The sequence below is a fragment of the Misgurnus anguillicaudatus genome, chromosome 9 (assembly GCF_027580225.2).
Source record: "Misgurnus anguillicaudatus chromosome 9, ASM2758022v2, whole genome shotgun sequence".
Taxonomy (NCBI): domain Eukaryota; kingdom Metazoa; phylum Chordata; class Actinopteri; order Cypriniformes; family Cobitidae; genus Misgurnus; species Misgurnus anguillicaudatus.
Genome location: NC_073345.2, coordinates 16,091,105 through 16,117,968, shown reverse-complemented (window position 1 = coordinate 16,117,968; position 26,864 = coordinate 16,091,105). Strand labels below are relative to the sequence as shown.

The window sequence follows — 26,864 nt, the reverse complement described above, 5'->3', positions numbered from 1 at the left end:
GTTTATGTTCACAGTTTGAACAAATCTCTCTTTTGGTTACTCGAAGTTGACCACAGAGTTTATGAGAACAGAAGAAGTGAAACTCTAAGAAAAAAGAAGTGTTATTGCACATGTAAGATAAGTGGAGAGTCAGTCATGTGCATGTCAACTTCCGTGTTAAAGACTCAAATGTAAGAGAAAAAATACGTCTGCCTTTAGCATTGAGACCGAAACCATTTCATCATGACAGATCTTCACAGCTGCTTCTTTGCATCCTTGCTTATCTTTCATCTGTCAAGTAAGTCTTACAAGCATTTACATTACAATCTAGTTACAAACTATAATGTAATACAAACCTTTGTGTTAAAGGAAGAAAACAGAAATGTTACTTTAACTTAAAAAAATTAATTATTTCAACTTTGATCACAAGTCAAAACTTAAAAAAATAGGTTGAATTGGCTTACATAATTAAGTTGATTAAACTTCATGCTGTATTTTTTTTACAACATAATATCATAGAACAGAACTATATGTACTAAGTGCATAAGATGCATATTTAATTTGTTAATTAACATTTTTACACAAAAATGTTTTTGCTTACAAACATTTAATTCAGGCCAAGGTTAAAACTGTTTCTTTTTTTTCAATTAGTAAATGTGACATCTTAGTACAGTACTTTGAAGGTGATAATGCGACTTTGGCATGCAAGTACAACAGTAAATATCATGGAAAATGTGAAATATGCTGGATGAAAGGAAATATTCCCATTACGGGATGCGGTGATGAAATTATTGGAAGTGACGGTGATAAAGTGGTGAGGAGAAAGTCGGACAGATATCAGATGACAGGAGACATTGAGCATGGAGATGTGTCGCTAACAATCATTAACATACGGAAAAAAGACTCTGGCAAGTATGGATGTCGCATACATGTTCCTGGATTGTTTAATGATGAGAAGAATTACGTCAACTTGATTGTTAAAGACGGTAAGTAGGCTATATAAAGACAAAAATACAATATTTTCATATTTCTATCAAAAAAATTACATTAAATAATATTGGGTTTTTCATCATTCACTCATTACAGATGACATAGTTTTTAAATTACATTGTTAATATTTTTTGCAATACTACTAAAATAAAGTGTATATACTGATATTACAATATAATACAATATAATATATTTTGCATTAAAATAAACTTTCTTTCAAGCACCTATACAAACAACACAGAAAACTGCCTCCACGCCCAGCAGCACGTCTGAACGTGAAACCACAGAGAGTATATACAGTATGCATACATATGTATACATTTAAGTAGGATTTTAGATTGTCTTTGTGAATCTGTTTTGGCTGAATGACGAAAGCGACTCACTATTTTAAAATATACTATTTTTAGCTGAAAATGAGTATTGAAATAACATTATCTGCCATCATTCAGTCATCACAGATGATATACTATCCACAGATCAGCAAATTTCTGATTTTTCATTGCTCATGTAACACTGTGAGCATTAAAAAAACGCATTTCTACATCCTGTTTCAAGCACCTGTGCCGACCACACAAGAAACTGTGGCGGTAACCACTATTCCAGGCCAAATAACCACTGAAACACACAGCACTTACCTGACAACAGGTATTATTCCTTTAATCTGGTTAAAAACTTATAATGACTGACAGGTTTAACTTCCATTGATAACTATTTCAATACTCATTTTCTCTAATTTATCTTTTTGTAATAACCAACTGGTACAGATTTTGGAGACTTGTTATGCATGTTTACAGATATTAAAGTCATTAAAGGTTTTTAAAGATATTTTGACCCCTCTGTTAAATTCAGGCTTAAGTTTTAAAATATTATTATGTTATTAGGATCTTTTAAGTTTGTTTTACTATCTTTAACATGATATTTTCACACCTGTAGTGTGTAAAAAAACAGTAAATCACAAAAAAAGGACTTTAACTTGGGTTTCACAGACTGGGTCACATTTACATAGATTTTTAGTCAGTGTAACGTAATAAAACATTTTTATTATATGAAACAGACACAACACAAGAGAGTACTTCAGTCTTAAGCTCTTCAGGTTTTCCAGAGAGCACCACTACTGGACTGTGGCCCTTTAACACAACATATGGTATGACAAAGCAGATGACATGTTTTTCTAGCTTCGTATTGTTTCATGAATTAATTTTCATTTTGTTGATGTACACTCACCTAAAGGATTATTAGGAACACCTGTTCAATTTCTCATTAATGCAATGGTGTAATGGTGTGGGGGATGTTTTCTTGGCACACTTAGTGCCAATTAGGCATCATTTAAATGCCACGGCCTACCTGAGCATTGTTTCTAACCATGTCCATCCCTTTATGACCACCATGTACCCATCCTCTGATGGCTACTTCCAGCAGGATAATGCAGCATGTCACAAAGCTCGAATCATTTCAAATTGGTTTCTTGAACACGACAATGAGTTCACTGTACTAAACTGACCCCCACAGTCACCAGATCTCAACCCAATAGAGCATCTTTGGGATGTGGTGGAACGGGAGCTTCGTGCCCTGGATGTGCATCCCACAAATTTCCATCAACTGCAAGATGCTATCCTATAAATATAGGCCAACATTTCTAAAGAATGCTTTCAGCACCTTGTTGAATTAATGCTACGTAGAATTAAGGTAGTTTTGAAGGCGAAACACAGTATTAGTATGGTGTTCCTAATAATCCTTTAGGTGAGTGTATAATGTACATTTATGCCCATGCACGTTTTGATTTATCATAATGTTTGTTTTTTGATGATAAAATAGACAACTATATTGATGAGTCATCCTCTATGGATAAAAAAGAGAGTGTGAGTATCTTACTACAACATGCTATATAGTTCATTTTAGTTTGATTCCCCTAAATTTTTAATATTTAAATCCTGTTTTTATTTTAAAGGTGAACACAACAGCAATTATTGTGCCTGTTCTCCTGTTACTGTTGGCTTTAATAGGCATTGCCCTCGTTCTATTATGGAAGTGCAGGGTGTATTTGGTAAATTCACAAATTTTAAAGTCTTAAAATGTATCAGCAATATTGCCCTTCGCTTTAAAAACAAAACAATTTGTCTTCATTTGTGTTTACGTTTCAGGGAAGCAAAAGAGCAAACGCAGAGACATAGCACAATTGTAAGTGAATGTCGAAAGTGCCATTTCAGTTTAAAAGGTCAACACATGAAATGATGAAACAATCTGCATCGTGTTTGGATTTAAGAAAACAAGATATTTCAATATAGATATTGAAACTTAATCATTGCCACATAGGAGGTCAACACATTTCAGTAAACATCAGCAAAAAATAGTGTCACTACCTGTTCTTTCACATGTTCTTTTTGAAGTATGGTTTTGCTGGTCATTACTAAGGTGTTTCTCATGATTTGGTTTGGTTTCTCCCACAGAGCCCAGAACTCAGATAACTCCGTCATCTACAGTAACTCGGGCAGCACTGTGGGCCTGTACAACAGAGAGATGGCGGTGGACAATGTCTATCAGATAGAGTCTACTTATGAACAGTGGCATTAAAACGTGTGATATTTGTTGTTGATCGGTGGCCTCCACTGTACTTCATTGTTTTCTGTTTATATTGTACAATTGCAATTATGTGACAACTTTATCTAGTTTGGAGAAATGACTTGACTAACTTGGCTAACTTTTCTAGAGCTTTAGTCTTGCAAAAACTGATCTATAAGCCACATGTAGTGGCTAACATACTCAACACTATATTGTTATTAAAACATATTTGAAGTGAACAAAAGTTTAATTGAATGGTTTACCGTGTGTTTGGGTACTAGCTTTGCTCTGTTGCGTCACCACACCCTTTGCTTAACCACAAAGGTCTGGAAACTAGATAGGAGCTAGATCATATCATGGCAGTTAAAATCATCAAGATTAGTCTACTTTGTACAAATTCATTGTGATACTTTCCAGTACAAACAGAAGTTTCTGTTATGCGTAATTTTTGTAAATTGGTTCAACGTGTCATCAGGTCAAGTTAAGGAAACTTCCTTTCACCATAAGTGACACATAAACAGACGCTTGTTGTAAATGATGCACCTTTTTAAAACTAAATGAATATTGCCTTTTTTGTATGAAAGCAAGGATAAAGAAGAAGATGCTTGAGAATATTGTCAACAAAGATCCAAAATGGTGTTTAAATCAATCCAGAAGGATTACTGTGTATTAAATTAATCCAGTTGGTGCACAGAACAAGAGTTACTGGAAAAAACATAGATGACTTATTTAAGGTCAAGGCTGTTTATAACAGCTAATTTCTTCTTATTTAACATCTTTATAGATTTTATGGTGATATTAAAGAAGGAGTATTTTATTAAAGTCTAAATAGTATTGTAGGATAATTAATTTAGTTTTTCTAATTCACTTCACCTGCAAGTCATTGGACTTTGGTGGAACCCGGACCAACAGCTTATTTAAGTATTTAGATGCTTTATCAAAATTGTGACTTTCAGTGTTTTTGGATGTCGCGTCACTGAGCTGCCATATTTTCATATTTGAATACACTCTCTAAAGTGTAAATGATACACTCACCTAAAGGATTATTAGGAACACTATACTAATACTGTGTTTGACCCCCTTTCACCTTCAGAGCTGCCTTAATTCTATGTGGCATTGATTCAACAAGGTGCTGATACATTCTTTAGAAATGTTGGCCCATATTGATAGGATAGCATCTTGCAGTTGATGGAGATTTGTGGGTTGCACATCCAGGGCACGAAGCTCCCATTCCACCACATCCCAAAGATGCTCTATTGGGTTGAGATCTGGTGACTGTGGGGGCCATTTTAGTACAGTGAACTCACTGTCATGTTCAAGAAACCAATTTGAAATGATTCGAGCTTTGTGACATGGTGCATCCTGTTGGAGGTACCATCAGAGGATGGGTACATGGTGGTCATAAAGGGATGGACATGGTCAGAAACAATGCTCAGATAGGCCGTGGCATTTAAACGATGCCCAATTGGCACTAAAGGGCCTAAAGTGTGCCAAGAAAACATCCCCCACGCATTACACCACCACCACCAGCCTGCACAGTGGTAACAAGGCATGATGGATCCATGTTCTCATTCTGTTTACGCCAAATTCTGACTCTACCATCTGAATGTCTCAACAGAAATCGAGACTCATCAGACCAGGCAACATTTTTCCAGTCTTCAACTGTCCAATTTTGGTGAGCTTGTGCAAGTTGTAGCTCTTTTTCCTATTTGTAGTGAAGATGAGTGGTACCCTGTGGGGTCTTCTGCTGTTGTAGCCCATCCGCCTCAAGGTTGTGTGTGTTGTGGTTTCACAAATGCTTTGCTGCATACCTCGGTTGTAACGAGTGGTTATTTCAGTGAAAGTTGCTCTTCTATCAGCTTGAATCAGTCGGCCCATTCTCCTCTGACCTCTAGCATCAACAAGGCATTTTTGCCCACAGGACTGCCGCATACTGGATGCTTTTCCCTTTTCACACCATTCTTTGTAAACCCTAGAAATGGTTGTGCATAAAACTCCTAGTAACTGAGCAGATTGTGAAATACTCAGACTGGCCCGTCTGGCACCAATAACCATACCACGCTCAAAATTGCTTAAATCACCTTTCTTTCCCATTCTGACATTCAGTTTGGATTTCAGAATATTGTCTTGACCAGGACCACACCCCTAAATGCATTGAAGCAACTGCCATGTGATTGGTTGATTAGATAATTGCATTAATGAGAAATTGAACAGGTGTTCCTAATAATCCTTTAGGTGAGTGTACATCTGGAAAAAGTGGGCACACCAAAGTTTAAAAAATATGAAAAATGTTCAGACTTTTGAATGCTGTGTGACATTTCGAGCATTACCAGATTGCAGTTCAGAAAGAGGTGATAGGTAAATAAATGCGTGACGTAAATGACACGTGTCTTACACATGCACAGTACAAGGATTTAAGGATTTTCAGACGTTTTAGTATAACGCTAGTGCTCATTTTTAAACAAAAAGTGTATATGTATCCTCAACCAGCTCCTTAAGTCTGATTGAAATAGCCTGCTCATGTAATCATCCAGCTGTGACTGCATGCACACTTTGTTGTTTACCAATAGACAACGCACGTGCCACTATGAACATAGTATGCGGTCAGTGGGCCAACTGAGTCATTGACTGGAACACGGCAAAGATATACAGATAAAATTCCATGACACAATGGCCTTATTCTTTGCTGCACGGCTCCACCTACAGACAAAGGCTGGCAGAGGAGTCAGCCACCCTGTCCTTCCTGGAGATATCACAGGCCGAGAGCTGGAGAACACAAGCGTTCATTCACATACCCTCCTCTACATGTCCCTTGTGCCGCCCAGTACAGGGCAGTGTTGCCTGAACGCCACACTGGCTGGTCGGTATGGCTACTCCTCCCAGATTATCCACAATGCACTGGATCCTCCTCATCATCATCTCAGGCAAGAGACTTATAAACAATATCATATAATGCATTATGTGAAATTACACTTAATACCTGACCGTGTCTGTGAAATACAACTCTTTTAATTCAGTCAATTATTTTACTTTAATTTTAATCTTTGATATGACATTCCTCAGTCAATATTAAAGCATCTTTTCACTGTATAGTTCTCAAAAATTTTGCTATTTTTGTCTCATATAGCTGACAGCTCCACCACAACAGCATTTCAAGTGACGGAGGGTAGCACTGTGATTTTGCCTTGCCATTACTCTATAAAACTTCACGGTTTGAGTCACGTATGCTGGGGACGCGAATGTGGAACCTTCTGGTGCAACGACATCCTTGTACAAACAGATGAAAATGGTGTGATTTCTAAAGTTTCAGACAGGTACCGGCTCATTGGAGACGTGTTGTCAGGACAAATGGACCTGGGGATCCAAAGAATACAGCAGACTGACAGGGGACCGTACTGCTGCAGAGTGGACATCGAAGGTTATTTCAATGACAAAAAGGTGTCTTATACTCTGAAGGTCATGAAAGGCAAGTGATAAAGATGGGGACAAGTCTTTAAACAGGGTTCCACTTTTTGAAAATACAAGTTATATGTGACCCTGGACCACAAAATCAGTCATAAGGGTCAATTTCTTGAAATTGAGATTAATAGTTTGTTTAAAAGTTAATAAACAAGCTTTCCATTGAAGCCACTGGTTTGTTTGTTTGGATAGGACAATATTTGAATATTTGGAATCTAACGGTGCAAAAAAATAAAATAAAATATTGAGAAAATCACCTTTACAGTTGTGCAAATGAAGTTTTTAGCAACTGCATAAACTCACAAAAAGTTTCGATATATTTACGGTGGGAAATTTACAAAATATCTTCATGTAACATGATCTTTACATAGAGTCCTGATGATTATTGGCATAAATTACAATGTATTGTTGGCTATTGCTACAAATATACCCATGCGACTTAAAGGAATAGTCTACTCATTTTCAATATTAAAATGTGTTATTACCTTAACTAAGAATTGTTGATACATCCCTCTATCATCTGTGTGCGTGCGCGTGGGCGCTGGAGCGCGCTGCGACGCTTCGATGGCGTTTGGCTTGGCCCCATTCATTCGGTGGTGCCATTTTGGGATGGAGTTGGAGGTGACCAAGCACATCAACGTTTTTCCTATTTAAGACGAGTAGTTATACGAGCAAGTTTGGTGGTACAAAATAAAACGTAGCGCTTTTCTAAGCGGATTTAAGAGAGTAACTATATTTTATGGCGTAATAGCACTTTTGGGAGTACAAACTTGCTCGTATAACTACTCGTCTTAAATAGGAAAAACGTTGATGTGTTTGGTCACTTCTAACTTTATCTCTAAATGGTACCATTGAATGAATGGGGCTAAGCTAAATGCTATCAAAGCGTCGCAGCGCGCTCCAGCGCTTACGTGCACGCACACAGATGATAGAGGGATGTATCAACAATTCTTAGTTAAGGTAATAACATATTTTAATATTGAAAATGAGTAGACTATTCCTTTAAGACTGGTTTTGCGGTCCAGGGTCACATATAAAGATTGGTAAAATTAATATAAATATGTAGCTTTCTAGAATATATCTAGCTGCCCAACTAGAAATGCTTTTCATTTCTGTGTTTGTTAAGCCAGAACAACTGTTCTGACAACAACTTCAACCATGCCCACCACAGAGCCAATGGAGACACAGACCTGTGAGTATTTCAAAGTAACACATTTAACGCCTAATGCTTTAATTTGTTTTTTGCAAGTTGCAAGAAATTGCTTTTTTTTGTTTTGTTTTTTTGCTGAGACCCCTGATGCCAGTCAGTAAAACCGCAGCATGTGACGAATCACCACTAATTACCCCATCATTGCAGTTTTTTTCTGGTGGTTTACATTCAAGAATATCATGAGACCACACAGCACCACTCTGAAATGTCACAGACCCCTGTGACGAGTTACATGCTAACCAACATGAGCAACAAAACTGATTTCCTGTGTTTCGTTCTGAATTTCACAGTGTCACCAGTGTCGGATCAGCCGAGAGAGGCAGACTCACCACTTTCTGACATTTCCTGGCCAAATGTCACCCAAGAACATTCAGGGGTAATGGTGAGTTATTGCTGCGCAAACACTATTCAAGTCAAGTCAATTGTATTTATATAGCGCTTTCACAATTATTTAATTCTTACAAAGCAGCTTTACATTAATAAAACAGAAAAAAATCTGTGGACAACAAAAGCTACAGAGATTAAACCGTAATAGTGAGCGGAGTAATAATGTAACCTATAGAAGTAAGTTCTAAGTTTAGCCAATGTCAGCTGACTCCCTAGGTGTTGAAAAAACTCCTAGGAGAAAAAAAACCTTGAGAGAGAGCCAGGCATAGCTGATTCTATAGAGTATATACTATATATTAGATACTATATTATAAAGATTTTATGGGAATTTAATTAAAACATGAGTAAATAAAGTTCTAAAAATTTTAAAGCAGAGTTTATTTCCATATTTCAAATGTATTGAAAACATTACACATTCAATTACAAATCAAAGCATTAATTTACAAGTCTGTCTTGTTCTTTTAAAGGGAAGCAAAGAAAATGAATATTAAGTTGTTAAAAAATAGCAGTGTCAACATTTTTTGGAAATTGCTTAAGATTTAACTTCACTTTAAACTACTAAATTACTGATATGTAGTTGCCTAACCATTGTTGCTGATAACTGCTGCACACTGGTGTCAAATCAAGTCAACTAACTTCTGGCACCCGGAAACAGCACAGGATCCACAGTTCCTGTTAAAGGGGAGTGCACAATGTTTGAAAAACGCTTTGGAAAAGGGAGTCGGGCCGACTACCAAAACACACTTGTAGCCAATCAGCAGTAAGGGGCGTGTCTACTAACCAACATCCTTGCAGGGGTTGCGTATGCGTGCGGCGGATCTATTAAAGGTGTAGTGTGTAAATTTTAGCAGCAGCAGTAAGGTTGCGAATTGCATCCAACGGCTCAGTCCACTGCTCACCTCTCGCTTTTGAAACACATAGAGAAGCTACGGTAGCTGCCACCAGACAAACATGTCATCGTTGGAGACAAATTGGCAAAAAAATTGTCCGTTAAGGGCTTCTGTAGCAAAATGGCAGCACAAAATGGCAACTTCCATGTAAGGGGACCCTCTTTGTATGTAAATAAAAATGTCTCGTTCTAAGGTAATAAACACATAACAGTTCATTATGAAAGGTCTTTATACACCCCTGATAATATAGTTTTGTATATTATTTTGCATTTCTGTCAAGAGATCCTTCTAAAAATTACACACTGCACCTTTAAAAGAAGGTCCAGATTCTATTGGGGTAGGGGCGTGTTTGTTTAGGTGATTTCAAATGTCAACATTGGCTTTCAAAAATTGTGCACTCCGACTTTAATTTGTTTTGCACATAGATTTTGCATCAGAAAATGCATTTTTAATGTCACCCCACAAGATTTCAATGGGGTAGAGAATAGTGCTGCCTCACGATTAGTCACGACTAATCGTTTGCAGAATAAAAGTTTTTGATTACATAATATATGTGTGTGTACTGTGTATAGTAATTAGTATATATCAATACACACACATGCATGTATAATTTTAAGAAAATATATATTTATATTATAAATATTTATATTTATATATAATATAAACATGTATATACACATGCAAATGTTTCTTAATTATATACATGCGTGTGTGTATTTATGCATAATAATTATTATACACAGTACACCCACATATATTATGTAAACAAAAAACTTTTATTTTGCAAATGGCTAGTCGCGACTATCGCGAGGCAGCACTAGTAGAGAACAGGGGATTGAGCTGGTCACTCCATAACCTCAATCTTTTTTTCTAGAACCAAGATTTTGCACTCTTGCATGTGTGTTTGGGGTTGTTGTCTTGTTGAAACACCCATTTTAGGGGCATTTCCTCTTTGTATTCTGATGTATTCAAACTGATCCATATTGTGTACAATAAATAGGCCCAACATGATAGTATGAAAAACTTAATAAAGGACAAAAAGGAGATGTTTTTTCACAGAATGAACTCATTTTCCAATTTAACTTCACACTGCTAATATTTTGACATATTATATTTGAATAATGTGAATGCTTCGTTTTGTTCTGGACAAGCTAGCTATTGCGACATACGTATATTTACCAGAAGAATAATGTGAATGCTTTGTTCCGAATAAGCAAACTATTGCAATAAGTATATTTACAAGATGAGTTATGTGAATGCTTTGTTGAAGATAAATGTCTTTAGTTTAGACTTAAATTGATCGACTGTGTCAGATTCTCGAAAACTGTTGGGTAATCATACCAGAGATTAGGGGCTAAGTAAAGGATCTACCACCTTTAGACACTTTTGATATTCTAGGAATACTTAAGTGACCAGAGTTTTGTGACCACAGTGTACGTGATAAGATTGTGTTCTGATAGTAATTCTGCTAGGCCATTTAAGGCTTTAAAGGTGGTTAGCAATATTTTAAAATATATGTGATATAACCAGTGTAAAGATGCCAAAATTGGGTTTATGTTATCGTACTTCTTGATCGAGTAAACACTCTTGCAGTGGCATTTTGAACCAGCTGAAGCTTGTTTACCTAATTTGTGACAGCTAGATAATCTTATCTGTATCTGATGCAGACGGCATATGGCGTAATTTTGAGATATGTCTAAGATGGAAGAATGATGTGCATAGTAAAAAGCATATTGCAAGAACAATGAATCCAGTTGTACTCTCTCTTTACAATATGATTAGCTTTACCAATTTAGGAATATCATAGTTACTTAAATAATAATAAAAGGTTTTTTTTATAATGTTAAAAGGCATCTTGAGTCACTCTATCTTGTGTCATTGTATCATTTTCAGCATGAACTTTATATTTTTTATTACATCTCATGAACTTTTGCATACTATAAAGGGCAGAGTGGAGCTAATACTTAAGTCTATGACCAAAAGGTGAATTTACATTTGCAGAGCTCACATGCAAAAGCTGATAAACGCCACCTCCGTCAAAAATGAGATAATGATATTAACCGAATGCTCTCGGCATGTATTATATGTTCATAAGATGAATTAAATAAATGACGATGTACAAAAGGACGGTGGATTCCCTGGGAGTACTTACAACCCGTTTCTGGCAGTCACATGGACCACAGTTTTTAGTTGCAAATGTAGTGATTTTACAATTGTTTACTATGTCTTGTTTAAAGAAGTGCTTTTTTTTATTTAGTTACATTTGTGAAAATAAGGTATTATAACTACTGCCTAATAACCGTTTCATTGACATTAAAGTGAAACTGAAGCTATAAGAGCCTTATAAAAAAATGCTCATTTACAAGAAAACATGACAGACGCACTTGAACTCGTCTGAACCCTTTATTTATTCTTATAAGGAACCGAGAGTTTAATTACAGAGTGTACAGTAACTATTTCAAAAGGCTGTTATGACACTATTTTTTTAAAGTGACTTTTCTGAAATTTGTGGTTTTAAGATTGAGGAGCCTATGTCCAGGATCGCACTACAGATCAACATTCCTGTGCTGTCTCTGTCTCTCAGTCTGTTGCTGCTCCTCTTAGGAGCCCTGGCCCTTTTGACCTTCAAACGTAAGTATAGACCTCTGGTGAAAAGAGTCAATCTAAAATTGCTAAACACTAACAATTATCTTTGGGAGAGACCCTGCTTGAATCGTTGGTGGGAAAATGTTTTGCTGAGTTTATAACTCCTTGGAGAGCAAAATCTGCTACCATTGGTGGTAAATTAACATACCGTATATTGACAGATTACAAATGATGTGTATTCTGAACTGAAATAATTTAGCATTAATATTCTGCTTTAGGTGGATTTTATGGGAAGGCACTGGATAGTGGATGGTATGTGCTTGTGACATTTTCACAATGAGAATACCATAAAGCTCTTTTTGATCTAATGTAATCACAATTAATGCTGTTTTGAACCTTAGCTTCTCAAAGGAGCCACGGCACATTATTTATGAAATACGGACAAGACGGCCAGTGGAGGAGAACATCTACATTCTGGAATAAAAGCAAATCCAAACTGATTCTGTTAAGTTTTAATCTCAAGAGATAGTTCACAAACACACAAAAAAGTGAATAGGAACTAAATCAAAAAAGTAGTAAATATGACTACTTTTGAGCTTTGTGTCAGTTGTGTATATAGAGTGGCATTATGGGGGATTAGATTGATATTTCATTTCTGGGTATTCCAATTATTTGGTAAATTATGTATCCTACACATTCTTTGGCGTTTGTTTGTTTGTTTGTTTGTTTCCTTTACATTGCTATAAATGTATTATATAATAAAATAAATCTTGAATGTTTACTATTGATATAGTTTATTTGTTTGTTAAAAACTGTGTAAATAAACTGTGTCAATGTTCTTTCAGGCTCAAACGTGTGGTCTTTCCCTACTGAAAATTCCAGCTAAGACCAGTATAAGCTGATATCCGGTTTTAGCTTGTTTAAGGTGGCACTAGCAGGTTTATGTTGGTCCTCCCAGTCTGACAAAGCTGGTCATGCTGGTGGGACAGCTGGTCTTCCAGCCTGACCAGCTAAGTCCAGCTAGACCAGCTTAAAAAGGGACCAAAACACAGCTAGACCAGCTTGCTACACCAGCAAAACCAGCTTGCTTCACCAGCAAAACAAGCTAAAACCAAGCTGGGAGACCAGCTCACCAGCTTATGCTGGTCTTAGTTGGATTTTTCAGTAGGGTTCTTACATTTTAAAACCATAGCATAAAACGCAAGCCATACATTGGGCCCTATTTTAACTTCTCCCCCAGCGTTTTTTTTTTTTTTAAGTTGCCAGCGCCAGCATTTTTCATGATTTTCACAAAATGCAGAACATGTTCTTCTTTAAATATATAAACAAACAATTTGTCAAATGAAAGAATAGACTGATCTGCTTTCATACAAAAAAACGTATCCTACCTTCATTCTTTTTATCACCTCTCAAATATGTGTAGGTTTCTTCAAAAATACCCAATTTTGAGCAAAAAGCTGAGATAATGCCATTTTTGTGAAGGACTTTTGATAGAGATCAGATGCAGAGCGATCTTTAAAAAAATACACGGAGTTCTTTCACGTGAGGCGCTATAGCCTACTTCCGGGTTGTTTAAGTTGCGGAAGTGCGCCACCTGGTGGATAATAGCGGTATTGCCGAAAGCCTGAAATTCTCGTTATTGGCAGGGAAGCGTTTTCTCTTAATTGACGAGTTATCTCGTCAATGGCGGCGAAAGTTAAGATCTAAGCGCAATGTCTAAAAAAGTGTGTCCAAATCCACTTTTGCTAATTTAACGATGCGAAAAATGGTTTGTCAGAGTCTAAAAGGGTTGTTCCCATTCTCCTAATGAGTAATGGGTTTGTTTTGGGAGTAACGAATAAACCAATGAGAGTCTCAGCTCTCATCCCTTTCAAAAGCCTGTTGTGCTGGCGCCATGCTGATACCCTATTTAGATGGCGGAATTTGTAAACTGAAAAACTAAACAGCGGAAGAAGACCACCAGTTTAAGATTGATGTTAAAATAATTGCGTTGTTTTCATTTTAATTGAAACTAAGTTGATACGAGATGGCACAATTTTTCCTGTTTCTTGACGTTATTATTGATGTTAGGCCAACGTTGGTTTATGATGTCAATCCAACATTACAGCTTGACATCAGTCCAAAGTTGGTTACCCGATTTTCATTTCCAATGGAAACGGAAAGTTCGCCCGACAATAGACCTTGATGTAAGGCCGATGTTGCTTGATGACATCAACCTGACATTACAGCTTGACATCAGTCTAAAGTTGGTTTTTGATGTCAGCCTGATTTTCATTTCCAACCGAAACAGAACGTCCGCCCGACTTTAAAGCTTGACGTAAGGCCGATGTTGGTTTTATGACATCAGGTAAAGTTGGGTTTTGAGGTCAGCCCTCAATATCTATTGTGATACTGCCGTGATATGAGTAGGCTATAAAATCCAAAGAATATGCAATGTAAATCTTTGTGTCTTCATATCTGTAATGCAACAGCTATAAATACAGTATATAGAAAGGCCAGGCCTGTCTGAGTAATGTAAAAAACATCAAATGAGAATGATCAACAGGCTGAAGGCAGTATATGATATTTTACTGTGAATAGACGTGAAGTCCCTTAATATTAAGTCTGACCATCTTTAAAGTGCAAGAGTTAATCTCACTGTAGTGGGCTATTTTAAGACATGCTAAATGTAGTTACGAGAATAAGTGGCTACTAATGCTCACAACTAAAGATCAGATGTTAATGTATGTTTGTTGTTTTTTTAAATAATGCATATACAAACAAGGTCAAATCATCTTGTATCTAACAAACCGCAATGGTCCCCTAATTCAAATTTTAATGCAACTATACAACAAGGTTTTGCAGTGCATTATTTTCCAGCAGAGTCCCTGTGGCTGCATTTTAGTCATTATTAGGTTAATGTATATATAATAGTGCTAAGTACAACAGTTGTAATGATGATATGTCTTTTTTAATAACACTGTATTTTATGCCATTGTTGGGGATGGACACTGCACGGTGTTGGTGGGCCTCCATGAACAGGGTTGGAAAACGCTGCTGTATGCTTTTCTGATGGAGCCAATGTGGTGCTCTGCTGCCTCCTACTGGAGATCATAACACTGCTTAGGAATGATGACAATACAGCACTAACACTCACACGTCAACTAAATGTTACTCGGATGATAAATCACTACGTGAAAAGTACTTTAAAAAAAATAACACAAATATTATAATAAAGTGATTACAAAAGCTTTTTGAAACCGAGAAAAATTAAGAAAGATTAGTCAATTATAGGCCGTTGCTTATTCAAAGTAAATAAAAAATCCTGGACAATTATATCATTTTCAGGGCATGATTTCATTTTGTTTTTTATTTTGTCTTTGTTCTGGACCTGTGTTATTCCTCTAAAGCCAATGTCAGTTGTGTTATCTCAAAAAAATCGAATACAATATGATGACAGGATATTATGTATCCTACATATCACTGCATTTTGATGTACGTTATAAATTATTTAAATAGAAATTATTTTGTATACATAGGAGTCCCAACTTCAACAACACTCACCTTGCCAAGCAACATCTGAATCTAAAATGGTCACTTTAGCTTTAAAGGGACACTCCACTTTTTTTTGAAAATAGACTTATTTTCCAGCTCCCCTAGAGTTAAACAATTGAGTTTTACCATTTTGGAATCCATACAGGCAATCTCAGAGTCTGGCGGTACCACTTTTAGCATAGCCCAGCACAATTCACCGAATCTGACTAGACCATTAGCAACGCGCTCAAACACGACCAAAGAGTTTCAATATTTTTCCTATTTATAACTTAACTCTTCTGTAGTTGTGATATTACGCAGTACCCAAAAATAGTTCCCTTTGTAACTTTTAATAGCAGGGGACTATTTTCGGGCACTGTGTAATATCATTGCGCCTGCTGCAGCCATGTTACGGCAGCAAAGTCCTTGATTATTACGCCAAAATGAGAGTATAGTTCCTAGCCACATCGGCATAGAAAATCACAACTTTTAATTTTCCGTCGGTTTTAGTACACGATGTAACTACAGAAGAGTTATAAAATATTGAAACTCCTTGCCTATTTCTAGCTCGATGCTAATGGTCCAATCAGATCCAATGGACCGTGCCAAACTATGCTAAAAGTGGTATCAGCTGAAAGGATTCCAAAATGATAAAACTCAACTGCTTAAGCTGAAAAACAAGCCTATACAAAAAAGCGGAGTGTCCCTTTAAATGCACACACCTCATCACCTTATTTCTGATCAGATTTAGATGTTAAATCTGGTTCACGTGTTGATTTTCCAGCCTCTTTTTAAATATACAAGGAATATAAGCATCTGTGTACTAGTGAAATAAGAAATCATTTTAACCTGCAATTGTATAAAACAAAACACAGCAAAGGAAAAAGTAAATCGTAGGCAAAAACATTCCCTCAATTCGTATTTTAAATAATAAAAATTGCCAGTCCAACAGAATGGAAGTACTCAGACATTTTTTCATCACACTACATACATTTTAAGCTTTCATCTCAGTCTTTCTAGCATTTAAACAACGTTCATTTCCACTACCTGTAAAATAATTTCAAATAAACTTTATTTTTACATAAACTGAGTCTGAATTTTCATCACACATACAATAAAAAAAATCTCTAAATGACAGAAATAGCCTGTCTCCGACCTTCAAGCTACCATCTTTACACAACTTATTTGAACAAATACTCGCTGTACAATACAGTAAAACAATGTGCCTTCAGAATACAGTGGTTGCGTTCATTTTGCTTCTTTCTAAATGTCCCAAATACAGTGCATTAATAAATGTATACACATTTCAATTTCAGAGGAATGCATTGTACAGATTAAAAAATAAAGAGAGAGAGACTGCAGAAATAAAAACAGAACAACAGCTACAGTACACAATTCATTTCCTTGAGGAATCTTTTGATTAAGAGGAAGAAAAAAAACAGGCATCTTAAGGCTTATGTTTAAATCAGATGGACCTTCGTCAGGAAGTATAAAGGTCTGCAGAGTAAAATACTGCTGTGTTATACTGCCCTTTTTATATTTTAACCGAAACAAAACACTGATATTTATAACCATCATCCGTGAAAGTCTTTTCTTACTATCAAAACGATTCGAGAGGAAAGACGCAAAAAGAAAGAAGCAGGAACGTGGAGACCAGTTCGCCTCCAGCTCCAGCATGTCAGTTTAAGGATGAATTTAAGAGTTCGTCCGATACACAGAAAACTCCATGCTGGTTTCTCCAGTACATCTGCATCCGTCAGAATGTCTCAGCAACTGATTCTGGAATGTACAATGTCGATGGTCAGCGTCCGTGACTGCCTGCATATGATAGTAGTCGGCATTAATGGGCTTTTACGCCTGCGGGCCCCGTTTAGGGCCGGCTGGGTTCCTGAGAGGCCTGCCAGTGTAAAGTAGCAGGTGGTGGATAGAGGGTTGAATATGCTGGCGGTGTAGGTGAGGGGGAATACCAAACCTTCAGTTCTCCTCAATGAGGGTGATATCCAGTTCAGTACAATCCCTTTCAAACACGCTCGTTTGCCCCCCCTCACGCTCCTCGTGGTCTTCCTCCTCCCTCTCCTCCTCCTCATCGCTTTCGCTCAACGGCCCAATACTCGTCCTTCCCAGACCTTCAGCTGGTGAACACGAGCCTCGGAAATCTCCAAAGAAAGGCTCGAGGCCCATACAGACGTCCCCACCGCAGGCCAGTCTGCCACGTTCCATATAACTGAGAGGGTCTGTGCTTCGAGTCTATAAAGAAAAATAAAGCTGGGTTACAACGTTTTTAAGACAAAAATAAGGATTAACTACTGATTAAAAAATTACGCAAAGCCTTACCTGCGTCATTTTGGCAAAATCTAGCACAGGCCGTGCGCATGGTCTGTCCGGGTCCCTGCGACGCTTCAGGCCAGGTTTAAGGAGAAGCAGGTCACAGGGCTGAGAATGACACCGTGGAAGTTGAGGAGGAAGAGCACGGCGAACTGAAGATGGAGTACTGCAGGCGGACGAGGGTGAGGCGGGAACCACCGGAGGGTGGGATGCGATTTGCGGTGGCACCGGAGGCGGCGGCAGGAACTGTGCGGCGGCCTCGCGGATGAGCACGGGGGAGAGAGAAAAACGACGCTGAGGGGGTGGCGGCGGATGAAGCGGTGAAGGAGAGGAGGAGCACGAGGACGGAGAGGGGAAGAAGCAGCAACAGGCTCCGCCTCCGGCGGCGTCACTCGGATCCCAAGGGAAATTCCACGGCAATGGAGAATCCGGGGAGAGGGCCAGGCTGAAAAAGGTGGGACTGGAAGAAGAGTGCAGCGAGGAATTTAGAGAGGAGCTGGGGGCACGTAACGGACATGGCCCCCCCGCGCCCCCTCCACTGTGGCATCGGCGATTCACTGGCGTCCAGACCTTGGAGGCGCTCGGCCGCCAGGTGTACCGGCAGCGTGAAAGGTCCTCTGGTACCGACAGCGATCGACAGTGGCGTTTCGGGGGTGGCGGGGGGGGAGGGGGTGGCCCGGGAAAAGACAGGTCCGTCACAGAGGTGCTAGGGGCGAGCGGACGGTTCAAGGCATCCCCCTCCGGAAGGTGGCTTTCTGGAGGTCCCAGTGGCACTGGGCCGGGGGGGAAGCTGGAGCTGAGCGCCCCCTGCTGGCTGGGCTTTGAAGGAGAGCAGAGCTGCCAGTAACTGCTTTCTAAAAGACAAACAGAGAGATATGACTGTGTTCAGTTTAGAAAGGAATGAACGTGCAACTATAAAAACAATAAAAGTAAAGTTTTGGACAGTGCACACTTTAATCGAATTAAAATGCTGTGGCATGACATGCTCAAAATGTTGCAAACCGAAATACTTTAGGCAGGGGAGAGTGGTGTAAACTGCTTCAGTGTTCGAAACACTCTTAAATAACTACAGGAAGGCTACAAACGCTGAGTCTTACTTAAATGTGCAATATTTTAAATGTGACAAGGCTTGTTTTTAAATAATTGCGAGCAGTATACATAACAGATTGCATACATGTCAAGTTGTGTTCTTTAAATACTCACCAGGCATCAATCCATCTGTGGGCCTGCTGAGTTCTGGGCTCTTACAATGAAGTTGAGACTGCAAAACAGATGAAATGCAGATGAAATGCATTAGCAGTCAAATAGATTTATTGACCGAGTCTGCACATCCCAAATCATCGTGTAGGTTAAAGTTCCAAAACACAAGTTTTACCAGTTTGCTGTCCAGTGGTCGTTGTTGATGTTGGGACAACGCTGTTGTTTAACATTTAACGAAACCATGGCATGGCAAATTGAAGGAGGAAGGAAAGGTGGGGAAAGTGGCTGATGTGCACTAGATAAAAATGAAGCACAGTTGCGTTCACCAACATCCAGCGCACGCTTGCCAAGTTTCACTCAGGAACCATGATGACGTCCTTTACCTGTGAGCACATCCGAAACGTAATTAATACCAGCAAAAATAAACAGGATGAAATCATACATTTCCATGAAGTCTATTTGTGCTCGGTGGGGTATTTGGTTTTGTTTAGCTTTTCCGTTTATAACTAAACTCAGCATTTATTACTGACGTAAAAAAAATGTGAAATGGAAATGGAATCTTTCATTTTATCTTTAAGATCCAAGGAAATTTGATTTGGCTTTTTTTAAACTAGACACTAAAATAAAGGTACACATGACAACAGTTTTTTTTTTTAGAAAGTCTCATGTGACACCCTCTATTGAGACTGACTTCATTATTGCTAAAAGTGCATATAATATACTTACATTTATATATTGCAAATTTAAAATATTGCATATCATATATTATGCAGAGCTAGACATGGGCCGTTATAAGATTCTGGCAGTATGATAACCTTTAGAAAAAATACCACGGTTTCATGGTGTTGCGGTATTGCCATTGCAACTAAAATGTGGTTTTTTTTCAAATGCTAGGTAAAAATAAAGCCTTTGAATAATAATATGCTTTCCAAAACTATATAAAATTTTGTAATGTATATTAAAAGTAAACATCAAATGAATCACATGACTTAATGATTTAATGAATTTTGTATAAACACATCTCATACCTTGGAAACATTTTAGTGGTTTTGAAACCCTGACTGTTTAAAACCTCGGTATATCTTGAAACCGGTAACCGGCCCATGCCTATGCAGAGCACAATATAGTATTTTAGAATGTCTGATTGGCTTCTGTTCGGACGCTTTTCGTTGCACTCTTTCGCTTTTATCTTTTGATTTAACTACTGGCAGTTCAGCATAGTGCTCAAACTACAAATTGACATGTTAGATCACACAATACTCTTACATAGACTGGAAAACTGGGTAGGGCTCTCTGGGATGGTCCTGAATGGTTTAAGTCATACCTAAAAGGGAGAGGTTACTATGTAAACATAGGTAACCATAAATCTCTGTGGACATCCATGACATGTGGAGTCCCACAGGGCTCTATTCTTGCACCACTTCGGTTTCATTTGTTTATGCTCCCACTTGGTCAAATAATGATTGCTTACCACAGCTATGCAGATGACACCCAGATACACTTAGCCCTGTCACCCAATGACTACAGACCCATTGACTCTCTATGAAAGTGCACTGATAAAATTAACAGTTGGGTGCAACTGACTTCTTCCAGTTAAACGAATAAAAGAGTTTTTGTAATTGTATTTGGAAATAAAGATGAAATTCTCAAGGTTAACACATACCTTGACTCTGAAGGTAATAAAATAAAGTCAGAAATCTGGGTGTAATCTTAGAGACTGACCTTAATTTCAGTAGTCATGTGAAAGCAAAAAGCAAATCAGCTTACTACCATCTCAGAAATGTAGATGTTTTGTCTCAAGACAGGACTTGTTCATGCTTTCATCACCAGCAGGGTGGATTATTGCAATGGACTCCTTACTGGGATCCCCAAAAAGACCATTATAGCGCTTTTCCATTGCATAGTACCCCACTGTTTAGTGTAGTTTGGGTCGGGTCAGTTACCTCACTTTGGCGTGGTTAGCTTTTCCATCGAGTTTGGTAACACTGAGGAGTGGGAGGGATTATAGGCGCGTCGTTATATTTGCGCTGCCTACTGCTGTGACATCATACAAGTGAGAGCGTCGTTGAACATTCCCGTACATTCATTTATATCTCAGTCCGCCACAAAATTCAAGTTGACCACCACAAATAGATGTTTGCACATCGCGTTTATCACTACCTCTGTCTCATGACAGTTTCTGTACAAACACATGTGGCGTCAGTTGACGCGCTCCGCTAAGCTTCATTTAAGTTGCATTTATGCATATATGCGGACGTGCGAATGTGCCGCCACAAACTGCAAGTCTGGAAAAAAACTGTTATGGTGTTCCTGATTCTCAACCGTGGATGTTTTTCATCACTAAAAGAGTTTGGGAACTTACAGCAAAACACAGATGACAATAGGTTTACTCAAGACAGCGCAAGCTAGCATGAAGGTAAAGCTAATCTTTTACATTATAGCAATGACGCTGGTAATGACGATTCTCTCAGACCAATCAGTGATCTACAGTGTTTTCGCGTCACGTTTTGGTATCAGCTTGGAACCTCAACCGAGGTGGTACTAAAAAGGATTGGGTACTACGTACTGCACCCAGTGGAAAAGCCCTCAAAAGTAAGCTGACCCGACCTGACCCAAACAAAAACGTGGGATACTATGCAATGGAAAAGCACCATTAGACAGCTGCAGCTCATACAGAACGCTGCTGCCAGAATTCTGACCAAAACATATGAGCACATCACTCCAATCCTCAGGTACTTACACTGGCTTCCAGTTACATTAAGAATAGATCTTAACGTATTATTACGCGTTTATAAATCACTTCATGGCTTAGGACCAGAATACATGACAGATTTGCTAATTGAATATAAACCTAAAAGATTACTCAGATCATTAGAATCAGGTCATTTAGAAAGACCAAGGGTTCAGTCAAAACAAGGTGCATCAGCATTTAACTATTATGCCACCTGTAGCTGGAATCAGCTTCCAGAAGAGATCAGATGTGCTTCAACAGTAAACACTTTTAAATCTAGATTAAAAACTGTTTTACTCTGCATTTATTGAATGAGCACTGTGCTGCTTCACACTGACTGCACTTTTTAATTCCAGTCACTTTTACTCCCGTTTAATCCTTTTTAACACATTTTAAGCCGTTTTTATTAAAGCTACACTATGTAGTTTTTCGACCTTTAAATAATGTCTCTAAAATTATTTCAGTGATAGAACAACTCTTAACTGGACGAATTCTACTGCTGCTGCAACCTGAGCAGCCTCCTAGCTGCTACAAGCAAAATCTGAAAGTCGCATGGTCGGGTAGAGCGCACGGCCCCGCCTCTCCCCCAGCCTGCAGAAGAGTGTCTGATGCCAGGCACTGTTGCGCTTTTCAACCACATGGGGGAGGCAGAAGTCAATCTTACATGAAAAATACATAGTGTTGCTTTAAAATCACATTTATTTTCTTTTAATTGTATTTTAAATTCGCATACATCTTTGTTTTTATTGTAATTTTAAATGTCTATTGTTGGTTTCTACAGATTTTTTCCTCATCTCTATAAAGCACTTTGAATTACCTCTGTGTATGAAATGTGCTATACAAATAAACTTGCCTTGCCTTATGTTAGCTCAAGACAGTATGGGTCATGTATTAAAACATGTAGGTTACATAAAATGTTTATAATAAAAATAAAAGCAGGCTTATAATCATCTCTATAAAGCAGACATGGGAAGTGTCTTTATTAACTATGAATTGCCTGCAGTATACAATATATAAAATTCCCTTTGATTAATAAGCCCTTAATGCACATTGCTGACATTGCACTATTAAAATGCAACAACCCCATAATTTCAGCTGACTGAACTGCATGTATTTGAAGTGCCATCAAAACAACACCAGAAACATTATGCTTCAAAATACTCAACTGATACATAGATACAAAAAAAGTTGTCCTGCACATACCTTTTTATTTCTTTTAAATGATAACTTACTAAAGTCAACAATTTGGGTGATGTGATATGTGAAATATAACCATTAGACAGCTACCCAATCAAATCAATTTCCACTTTAATATATCAATATAGGAATAAAACATGTAGTCACAATGTACTTGGTATGTATTCGAAGAGTTATGTTAAGCATCATTCTTGACTGGTGCAGGCATGTACCCTGCTGTTTACCCAAGTTCTGTGTTTTTGTTCGTCTGGAACAGTTAAATTTTTCACATTTGAAGAATTATTTGATTAAAGGTTTAATTAGAGAAAGTGAGGAGTTTTGGGTGAGAGGCTATGTATCCTTGCCTTTCAAGCCTCTGCTAAGACTGTAAGCGAATTGGCTCAGTATGTTAGTGGTCACCCATTACCACACACATGAATAGGGACGACTCAGTGATAGGTGATTGAGAAAGCTGCACAGTCAAGAAACAAGCTGTTTCACTGGCCTGAAGCCACTGTGGGAACTCCTACAAATCTCCCCTGCTTGTGCTTACATACACGCCAAGCATTACAAACACACCCTTCCTGCCTGTGCTTACATACTAAGCATTACATACACATTCTCTAATGCCTGTGCTTAGTAAGCATAATAAACACAACCTTCCCTGCCTGTGCTTGCTTGCTTGCTAAACATAAACACAATCTCCACTACTTGTGCTTACACACTAAGAATTACAAACACGTTCTGCTCTGTTTGTGCTTACAAACTAAGCATTACAAACACAGTTACTACTGCCTGTGCTCAAATACACACACACACAAAGCGTTACACACACAATCTCCACAGCCTGTGCTCACACATGCATACAACACAATCTCTTAACATTTCAAACAAATTCTCATTTGCCTGCACTTACACACTGAGCATTACAAACACAATCTCCACTACCTGTGCTTACGCGCGCGCACACTAAGCATTGCAAACACTTGTTTTATTTGCCTGTGCAGTGCTTGCTTGCTAACCATTACAAACACAATCTCTACAGCCTGTGTTTACTTACACAACAGACATTACAAACACAAGTGCCTTCGCTTACACGCTAAACACAATCGCCAACGCACGTGTTTGCGGTCACATCCCTTAACGTGTTAGACTGTGTACACTAATAAGTGTGCAGTGCACATAGCAGACATTACCAAACGTACACGTCTTTGAATGTAATAAAGCCGACTGCACATATGTCGACTAGAGCTACAAAACGTCGCTAGTAGTGACGTAGCATGGGTGGTCACGAGTAAATTCGGGTTCGGTTCCGCCGTTGCCTTGGTAACGCAATGAGCGGTAGAGGCTGATGGAGGCGGCGGAGGGGGAGGGGAGTATAAGCCTGCCTGTCATCTCCATTATAAGCACATTAAGCGTAACATGTAGCATAATATCATTCGTCTTCAAATGGTTTACATAGATAATAACAACACATTTCACGATCGCATCGACACAAAAATAAAATAAAAAGCCTTGAAGGTCGGAGTAGGCCACCGGGTTACACAGAAGCGTGTGTGTAAGATTTACACGGGGCATTAGCCAAGTTCGGCCATTCTGAGTATGCACACACATTAAGTGTATATTGATTTTTACAAGTCAAAGGCATGCAAATGAACTGCGACTATAAATAAGTGTCGGTCAACATTAGCGAGCAGTAAGCGGTTTGATATCGTTTCTATCTAACATTACAGCTCATTCTGCGTACCGACCGCTTTCTTTTTGCATCATTTCACTTCCTAGTTGTGATATGACTCAACAAATCGTACTCGTATTCAATATTAACAATTTCATAAAACGCGAATTATTTTCCATGATGAATAAAAATAACAGTCTACACGACAAGCCAATCAGGAACAGCCGACCGGGCTACAGCTAACGTCGAGCAGTAAACAGGCCCACTACAGAAATAAAGGTTTATAATGGCTGTTGGTTACATCTAGAATTACCTATTAACCAGTGTGCAAACCTGAATTACCACATATCAGTGTGAGCTGTTGATTTGTATAGACATATTAAGGAAATGCAATTCTGACTTGACCCATGAACCGATTTCTATGTTAAGCTACAATGAGGCGGACTGCATGGAAACTATAAATTACATGAATAACACCACGTTTAAATGAGGATGCTATTATGATTTTCGACGATACCGGCTTACCTTCTTTTAAATGAGAGCAGTCGACAAAACCCCAGGCCGTAAATGTTGCCCGAGACCGAGAGATTCAGGCGACTCGATACAACGAGCTAAAGCAGGTCGGCTTGCTGTCTAATAAACTGCCGTCGCTTTGGCCTGGCAATATATCTGTATTCAGCTCCGGACTGTTCTGCTTAACAAAAACATAACGTTTAAATAAAACATCGGATCGTACGCTAACACCTATATAAACGATTTAAAGGACCGTGTAGAAATTGAAGACTGGTCTGCAATTGCACGCTTGGTCGATACAGACTGCCTTCTCAACGTCGCCCACTAGGGAAATAAGTGCGCCCCTTCTATGGAGGCATTTGTAAATAACATTCAGGGCTGTCTCGGGTTTTTATAATCGTCTTTAAGCAAATGTGTGCAGAGACACACAATGTTTAGTGGTTAAGAGCCATTATGATAAGATGCTGAAATTGACGGTATTAAAAATGGAGGTGTCAAATACCGTGAGTGCACTCGACTCTCTGTGGACTGAGCCGATCCCGAGATAATACGACGCACTCGGAATCATGGGAATTGTAGTGCAGTTTAAAACGGGGGTTTCCACGGGTTTTGTTTGAACTTTACTCGCGATATAAACTCATCACGAGCTTACAGATTTATGAACAGGGTTATTAAACGATTGATTTCACGAGTTGAAGGGCAACAAAATGTTGTGGGAGTTTATCAGTTACAGAAGCACTTTTGAAAAACAAAAATGCAAAAACAAACTATAAGAGACACTATAAAAATAAACAAAAACAATATTGATATTAATACAAATAAAGTACAGAAGGCGGCACAATAAACCTTTAATTCGTTGTAAGGTGTAAAGATCTATTCTGTGAAAGAAAGTATAACTTTAAAATCTTTGACTAAGGAAGGTTTGTGAGACTTTAGCCTGGATTTCTCAGACAGGGTCACAATTTCAAGGATCTGCATATTTCAACGGTGTTGGGTGTATTAGAAGTAACCCGCATTACGTAATAATATTACTTTTCTGAAGTAACGAGTAAAGTAACGCATTACTTTATAAATGTACACATTAATATTTGAGTTACTTTTTTTAAAGTAATGCTGGTTACTTTTCAGTTTAATTCAATTTAAAAAAAAAATAATGTACTGAATTAAACTGAACACATTAATGTAGAATTACGCACTCTGTGCGCCTGAGCAAGAACAGTTTGAGTCAGAAACAGAGATGGCAGGCCAGAGCTTGACATTTTTGTGATCATAAAAAACACCCACAAGGCCTGAAAGAGATCAAGTCTCAGCCAAGTATGAAAAAGTAACGCAAAAGTAACTTAAAATTAAAGTAAGCATTACTTTCCATGAAAAGTAACTTAATTAGGGATTAACTTAATATTGTAATGCATTACTTTTAAAAGTAACTTTCCCCAACACTATATTTCAAAAATACCATTTTTGGCTTAGCTAAAGCCAGGGCTAGGCCTTTGTTAAATTAAGCATCTTTTATAAACATCCCCTAGCAAAGGATGATATTGGTGTGCATCTTGAGACAAATCAATGGCATTGGTATATTTTAAGATCTGTCAAGTTCTTTTCAGTTGAGCTCAAACATGTGTTTTAGTCTAGAACTATCCTTAAGCCTTGTCTGTGAAACTGGGGGTATAC

The 26,864-nt window shown here is 38.2% G+C and overlaps 3 protein-coding genes across 6 annotated transcripts; 2 read left to right on the top strand and 1 right to left on the bottom strand.

The window, feature by feature from the left end:
- Positions 1-41: 41 nt before the first annotated feature.
- havcr1 (hepatitis A virus cellular receptor 1) lies at positions 42-3,778 on the top strand. The gene is made up of 8 exons (XM_073871178.1): positions 42-277; positions 627-965; positions 1,191-1,268; positions 1,525-1,614; positions 2,024-2,113; positions 2,785-2,828; positions 2,918-3,147; positions 3,417-3,778. Exons 1-7 carry the CDS (start codon positions 223-225, stop codon positions 3,038-3,040), a joined length of 819 nt encoding a protein of 272 aa, XP_073727279.1. The 5' UTR covers positions 42-222; the 3' UTR covers positions 3,041-3,147; positions 3,417-3,778.
- A 1,929-nt stretch (positions 3,779-5,707) lies between these two features.
- Positions 5,708-12,899, top strand: timd4 (T cell immunoglobulin and mucin domain containing 4). 2 transcript variants are annotated; one of them, XM_055180737.2, is made up of 7 exons: positions 5,708-6,452; positions 6,656-6,994; positions 8,159-8,179; positions 8,488-8,579; positions 11,994-12,105; positions 12,339-12,372; positions 12,462-12,899. In XM_055180737.2, exons 1-7 carry the CDS (start codon positions 6,395-6,397, stop codon positions 12,541-12,543), a joined length of 738 nt encoding a protein of 245 aa, XP_055036712.1. In that variant the 5' UTR covers positions 5,708-6,394; the 3' UTR covers positions 12,544-12,899. The 2 variants fall into 2 exon arrangements, with proteins under 2 accessions (XP_055036712.1, XP_055036711.1); XM_055180736.2 differs by having other exon boundaries at positions 5,801-6,452; positions 8,114-8,179.
- A 3,729-nt stretch (positions 12,900-16,628) lies between these two features.
- On the bottom strand, positions 16,629-25,822 carry fam53c (family with sequence similarity 53 member C). Of its 3 annotated transcripts, none has more exons than XM_055180365.2 (5): positions 25,696-25,822; positions 19,274-19,481; positions 19,102-19,159; positions 17,908-18,752; positions 16,629-17,820 (listed from the first exon to the last, which is right to left on the bottom strand). In XM_055180365.2, the coding sequence occupies exons 3-5, from the start codon at positions 19,106-19,108 to the stop codon at positions 17,548-17,550; spliced, it is 1,125 nt and encodes a 374-aa protein (XP_055036340.1). In that variant the 5' UTR covers positions 19,109-19,159; positions 19,274-19,481; positions 25,696-25,822; the 3' UTR covers positions 16,629-17,547. The 3 variants fall into 3 exon arrangements, with proteins under 3 accessions (XP_055036340.1, XP_055036341.1, XP_055036339.1); XM_055180366.2 differs by lacking the exon at positions 25,696-25,822 and adding an exon at positions 25,206-25,673 and having other exon boundaries at positions 19,102-19,124; XM_055180364.2 differs by lacking the exon at positions 25,696-25,822 and adding an exon at positions 25,206-25,670.
- Between the last annotated feature and the right edge of the window lie 1,042 nt (positions 25,823-26,864).

Coding starts and splice junctions, on each gene's coding strand:
- fam53c (XM_055180366.2), bottom strand. CDS start 19,341: ATGGTTTCGTTAAATGTTAAACAACAGCGTTGTCCCAACATCAACAAC. Junction 18,753..19,101: donor CACAGATGGATTGATGCCTG/GTGAGTATTTAA, acceptor TTTGTCTTTTAG/AAAGCAGTTACTGGCAGCTC. Junction 17,821..17,907: donor ATTTTGCCAAAATGACGCAG/GTAAGGCTTTGC, acceptor TTTTCTTTATAG/ACTCGAAGCACAGACCCTCT.
- timd4 (XM_055180736.2), top strand. CDS start 6,395: ATGGCTACTCCTCCCAGATTATCCACAATGCACTGGATCCTCCTCATC. Junction 8,580..11,993: donor AAGAACATTCAGGGGTAATG/GTGAGTTATTGC, acceptor TGTGGTTTTAAG/ATTGAGGAGCCTATGTCCAG. Junction 12,373..12,461: donor AAGGCACTGGATAGTGGATG/GTATGTGCTTGT, acceptor TTTGAACCTTAG/CTTCTCAAAGGAGCCACGGC.
- havcr1 (XM_073871178.1), top strand. CDS start 223: ATGACAGATCTTCACAGCTGCTTCTTTGCATCCTTGCTTATCTTTCAT. Junction 278..626: donor GCTTATCTTTCATCTGTCAA/GTAAGTCTTACA, acceptor CTTTTTTTTCAA/TTAGTAAATGTGACATCTTA. Junction 2,114..2,784: donor GCCCTTTAACACAACATATG/GTATGACAAAGC, acceptor ATGATAAAATAG/ACAACTATATTGATGAGTCA.